The 6,453-nt window shown below is 31.4% G+C and overlaps 1 protein-coding gene across 1 annotated transcript; it reads left to right on the top strand.

The window, feature by feature from the left end:
* The first annotated feature begins 1,637 nt into the window (after positions 1-1,637).
* On the top strand, positions 1,638-2,798 carry LOC111616825 (dystonin-like). Its single transcript, XM_023358183.1, has 4 exons — positions 1,638-1,783; positions 1,855-2,181; positions 2,266-2,472; positions 2,544-2,798. The coding sequence occupies exons 1-4, from the start codon at positions 1,718-1,720 to the stop codon at positions 2,796-2,798; spliced, it is 855 nt and encodes a 284-aa protein (XP_023213951.1). The 5' UTR covers positions 1,638-1,717.
* Positions 2,799-6,453: the final 3,655 nt, after the last annotated feature.

Genomic DNA, 6,453 nt, shown 5'->3' with positions numbered 1-6,453 from the left:
AGTGCCGTAATGATGGAAAATTAAATAAGTTTAAAAGATGAATGTCAGCTGCTCTCCATTAGGTGTCATTTTCTCTTCAAGTTTCCGTCTTGTCTCTTTGAATTCGTAATTAATTAACGTTGTACTCGCGAAACTAAAATGTACACAATTATTTATTTCACTATATAATAATATTTCCAAGGTTAGAACTTTTCAATTGAAATAGCATGACTTCCGATATGCATTGGACATTCGTGCCTTCTACCCTAAGGTTTCTATATCTGGTCTCGGTTTTCATTTATTTAAATATGTTTTGTGCCATCGTTTGCTAATGAAACTATTCCTATGTGCTTATTATGTGGAAAAACTCTCAGCAATGATGCTATGAAGCCAGCGAAAATGAAAGACAACTTGGAAAGGATCCATTCTAATAAGAAAAACAAAGATTTTGAGTATTTCAAAATACTACAAGAAAAATTGAGAGTTTGACCAAATTTGAATATATATTTGAAGTCATCTTGCTAGTGTTGATAGAGGAGAGGAGGACTGAAGACATCCTACAGCATCTCTCTTAATATAGCAAAGAATGGCAAACCGTATACTATTGGCGAAGAAATTATAATACCAGCTATAAAAGATGCAATTAAAAATGTTATGAAGAAAGACTCTCAACTAGTTTTAAAATGCATACCATAAAGTGCAAATACTGTGCAGAGACGTATTGCACTTAATGGTATGCACTTTGTCCGCTGTAAGTTTGCTATTCAACTTGACAAATCAAAGTTCGGAAGTTCAAATCTTCTCATTGCTTATGTTAGGTTTAATAGCCCATCCCTAAACGACACTGTTGATGAATTTCTATTTGCTAAGTATCTTGAAACTGATTCAAATGGCGAGAGAATTTTTTTTATGTTTGCAAGATTATTTGAATAAGCACAACATTCCTTTCGAGGATATTACTACAGTAGCTACTGACGGTGCACCTGGTATGGTAGGCCGTTACAGAGGATTTTTTGTCTTTCTGAAGGAAAAGGTTCCTAAAGTACAGTATATACTGTTCACTGTGTCCTACACAGGCAGCATCTTGTAGCCAAAAAAAAACTGAGTGGAGAACTTCATAATACTCTAAAAGTGGTCAATAAACAAAATTAAAGGTCATCCTCTCAATTCCAGACTGTTTGCAAAGTTATATGAAGAAAATAATGAAACTTTCAACCAATTACTTTTGCACACCGAGGTAAGGTGGTTGTCAAGAGGTGATAGGTTACAGTGGCTTGTTGACTTGTAGGACTCAGCTGAAGAGTTTCTTAGGAATGTGGATCCATCGTTATGTGACCACCAGTTAAAACAGTGCAAGAACCATCTGTTCTATTTGGCAGATCTTTATTCGAAATTTAATATAGTACAGAAGCGTTTGCATGGAAAAAATGTTACAATTGTTCAAGCTGGAACAATCATAATGGCCTTTCAGGTAAAAATGGAGTTATTTAAATCTNAGACTCTTAATACATTTTTATAAGCTTGCATTACATTAATAAATATTTGAAATTCATATTTTATCCAAGAAATTTATATAAAATAGGTAACAAAATTGTAATCAGTATAAGTATTTTAAAAAAATTAATTTTTAAAGCTATTAAAATTAAAAATATATATATTTGAATATTAATGTTTATATTTGTAGGTTATTGGAGATATTGATGAAATATTGGATTGGTTTCATGAAGCTGAAAAACAGATGTTGGAAGCAGAACCTCTCATTGTTGATCCAGATTCTTTAGCAGCCTTATTAAAAGAACAAAAGGTAAATTGTAATTATTTATTGACATATGTAATTAAATAAATAAAAATAATTACGGAATTTGATTTGGATAGATCTTAAACGATGAAGTCAGCAGTCAAAAAGGACGTGTTCGAGACATACTTGCCTCAGCCAAGAAATTAATGAGAGAGTCTTCGAGTGATGATTTAGCCCATATCAGAGATAAAGCCGATGAGCTTAAAGATGTAGTAAATACTGTATCAGCTCTTTCTGCTGATCGCCTCAGTGCCTTGGAACAAGCACTCCCTCTTGCTGAACATTTCTTTGAAACTCATGCAGATATAAGTCAATGGTTAGATGAAATGGAATCTGAAGCTGAACTTTTAGAAACTCCTGCCTTGAATGCTCATCAAATCAAAAAACTTCAAGATAGGAATAAAGTTAATATTTATCATTAAATAATTTTTAATTATTCAAATATATTACAGAATTTATAAAAGTAAATTATTTTAAATTTCATTTAGGGATTATTGCAATCAGTTAATGAACATAAACCACTCTTGGATAAATTAAACAAGACTGCTATTGCTTTGAAAAAGCTTTGCAGTGCAGATGAAGGTGATAAAGTCCAAGCAATTTTAGATCTGGATAATAATCGCTACAACAGCTTAAAAATGGCACTTCGTGAATGGCAAGATGCTCTTGATGAAGCTCTGCAGGCAACTTCTCAGGTATTTTTATGTCTAAAAATTGTCCATTATTTTCTTTACATCTTTAACATGAATTATTTTATATATTACAGTTTTCTGATAAATTAGATGGAATGCTAAATGCATTATCATCTACAGCAGAACAGCTTAATAATGCTGAACCAATATCTGCTCATCCAGAAAAAATACATGAACAAATCTGTGATAATAAGGCTGTTTTGAAAGATTTAGATAAACGTTCAAGTGCATTAGAAGCAGTTAGACGAGCTGCTGATGATGTAATTACCAAGGCTGGCGATTCAGAAGAACCTGCTGTGAGAGGTAAATTTTTTAAATTCCTTTTTTAGTACTTGGTATGGCTTTAATTGTTTAAAAAATATAATAAAATATATATGTATTTATGTATGTATGGGTTTTACGAGTGACCATAAAAAATGAATTTTTACTCTCACGTCTCTGTTATATATAAGAGGGAAAGTACTATATATATGTATTTATGTTAAAATAGGTTTTACGAGTGACCATAAAAAATGAATTTTTACTCTCACGTCTCTGTTATATATAAGAGGGAAAGTACTATTATACATAGGGATACAAAAGTAGGTATGCAGTTGTGAATAAAAATTACTGTATAATATATTACTATATGTTATATATAACATATTCTTCAGGGCTTATCTCTTCTGGATATTTTGGATTCCTTCCATCATTACCGTTCCGTCCCATTGTGGGCTTATCACACCCATGTTGGGCATAATAATAAGGCCACTCTAAGTGCTTACAGAACGGAAAAAAAATGAAAAATATTTATAAATAATTGTAGAAAATTGATAAAGAAGATATGTCTGTTTGTTTCCTTAATCTCGAGAATGGAGTTAGATAGCTGACTGGCACAACTCCACTGCTAAAGGAAAAGTATGATTTACAGGGGCAAGTAAATACTAATTGAAGATGGAGAGCATATATTTTGAGTTAAATAAATTAAAAATATGATTAAAATTTGAGAGAGAAAATATATATGTTACTTTTTAAAACATATATAGGCTTATAAATTATATGAAGGTCGTTTTAATATTATAATTATAAGTGATTCTTAAATACAGAAGTAAAGAAGCCAGAGCCTAGAGATGGATGAGTTTCTCGAATAATTGTTAGACTAGTTCTTATTTAAATTTTACAGATATATAAAGTAATACGGGTAATGTGGGTAATTGAAATACACATTGTCTACAGATATATGTTTATCCACTTATTCCTTTTCTGTGAAAATTAGATTGTTTGAAGGAAAATATGGTGGCATAATACTATATAATCCGTTCTCTACTTTGTTTAGAGACTCAAAACGTGTTTTTTTCAAGTTTTCAAAGTTCATGAAGGTGTTCGACAGCGTTACCAAGTTGGGAAATTCCCTGTAGATTTTTTCTATAAGGAGAAATATTTTTGGAAGAACCTAGAGGAAACTCTTTGGGGGAGGTAAATGATTTCTAGGCAGAGATGGAAATCCTGGGAGATTTACAGCCACGGGATAAAAATATATTTGTATTTTGATACGGTCACTGTGTTTTTATCTTAACCAAAAGATCACGATTACAATTCCAAGGTTAAAGGAAAGGTGTATCTCTTCTTATTCGCTTTATTTCTCCTTAGCTCTATCCCTCTTCACAACTGAGAAAAGTCTGTCTCGCGTATTATTAAGTGGCCATTACATCCAGCTTGCTTTCTGAGTTTTATTTCATTATTCGATTTCTAGGGGGAATTGTTTTTCGTTTTAGGGGAAACTACTGCTTGAGACATGGCAACAGTGGTGCTCGTGTGACATAAATCTGTACTGGGATTACATGTGCTGTGAAGTGTTTCTGAACAGTTTCTGAAGTGCTTTTGTGGTAAAACTCTTTTATTAATAAATGAAAAGAAAATTACAATATATGTTTTAGCTACATTTAAAGTTTGATATTGCACAAGATAATTTTTATAGGAAAATAGGAAATATTTTAGGGGATTAAATTCACTTTTACGGTTTTGTGCAATAATGTTAAATTTAAAAGAATATTCTTTTAACAGTGTTTTATTTAGCAATTGTGTAATAAAGATACTTTCTTTTTATTATTATTATTTTGGGTTATTTACACTTAGCATCTGTTCAGGTACATTAAAGATATCAAGTATTTTAACACATCATCATTAACACAGACATTTGACTATCGATATTTCACGTCTATAATAGTAACTCTTAATTTAAGAAACAAGGAACCTACCAGTGGTCGCTGGTTTCCTCTTGACCAACGTGCTAGCTACATAAAGTTTTTTTGGGTTTTCTTCTCGTGTCTAATACCTAAGTAGAGGCTGGTTTCCTGTAGAAAATCATTCGGGAATGTAACCCTTCTTGGAGATCGCCCATGCGTTGTCTTATATATATATGGCAGCAGAGGCATAAGCACGACCGCTGGCTGTGTGGATTTTCACATACTCTTCTGTCACAGGGTTACTCCTAGCAAAATAGAGCAACTTGCCACATATCATAGGAGCCAGTGGCAACAATTTAGAGCTTTTTATCGGGCTATATTAAAGAAAGAGTGTACTGTAACAGATTCCACACGATTGATGTCTTAGAGGATAACATTAGGAAGGTCCAAAGCATTGATATTGCGTATTGAAACGAGTTATAACATTCATAGGCTTTTCATTTAAATTAAATTAATTTGATTCAAAAATTTTTAAATGTAACTGCTTCAGTACACAGAATAAAGAAAAAAAAACATAACCAATGTTTTAATTAAAGAGAAAAATTTAAATAAAAAACTTTCAAAGAGTTTCATTCTTTTTATCTTTTCAAATGATCATTATTATTTCAACTAATTGGCAAAAGTACAACACTTAGAAAAAAAAGCTTAAAATAAAGATAAGAGGTAAAATAAATTATAAATAAATTAATTAAATGCATAATAAAAAATTTTGTACATGTAAAGAGAGCTTCCAAATTATTATAAAACAATTTTAGGGTTCTTCAGCCTGCACGTTTACTTCATCTGTTGCATTGTGTAACTCTAGAAAACTGTTTGTTAAGCTTTGGCACCGCAACACATGGGCGATCTGCCTAGGGGATGCCTTCCCGGAGATCTTTTCAAGGGTAACTGACCCCTATTCAGGCGTTACAGATGTGAAGAAAATCCGGAAAACCCCAACCCACGACCGAACTCCAAGTGTTCAGGAGACGGAACAACTAGATCACCGGTGGGCCCTGTAGCAAATTAATAAATCTAAATCCATGTCTTATAATAAGATCATTGTTGAAAATGTCGCAGCAACCTATTTTGCATTTCTAGTATGTTTTATTGACTCCTATATTAGGAAGAAGAAGGGCCCAGCATCTCCACAAATTGCTAATGATAACTCTCTAGAGATCCGCTTCTATCTTATTCAGTTACATTACTGAACTAACTGGTTTAATTGGATTTAATAATAAATGATAATTTTAAAAATAATGTTACAGTTTTTCCAGATTTTCACTCAATTTATTTTCTAAACTCTCCCATGATTTGTCTATCAAAAACATTTGTTTGAACAAAGAACGTCGAGTACATTTCAACTACAGCTTTATTCTTTAAAAGTTTGTGTATTTACTTTGAAATTTTTTATAATCCATAATGTAGTCAGGTATTAAAAACAAACTTCTACGTTCAATAAAATACCCAGAATAAGATGAAACTGCTCGAGTATAAAAATATATATATATATATTTAATCTATTTTTATACATTTAACAATAAGAATTCTATTTAAATTTTGAATAGAAAATATTCTTCCTTTTACTTATTTACTTTTCCCAATGAATGAAGACAAAGTTCCTGTTGTTAGTTTGAAATAAAATGACATTTTTAACATTATATAATACTTAAAAAACACAAAATTCTTCTTTATAGGAAAGAAAATAATAAATTGATTTGATACGTTGTAAGAAACATCGATCATCCTGGAGTTTTCTACAATTTCCACTATTACTTTT

This window comes from Centruroides sculpturatus, unplaced genomic scaffold (genome assembly GCF_000671375.1).
Source record: "Centruroides sculpturatus isolate CEXI.00-Female unplaced genomic scaffold, Cexi_2.0 scaffold4104, whole genome shotgun sequence".
NCBI classification, from domain to species: Eukaryota; Metazoa; Arthropoda; class Arachnida; order Scorpiones; family Buthidae; genus Centruroides; species Centruroides sculpturatus.
Note: the sequence above shows the minus strand (reverse complement) of the source record. Positions and strands in the feature narration are given on the sequence as shown.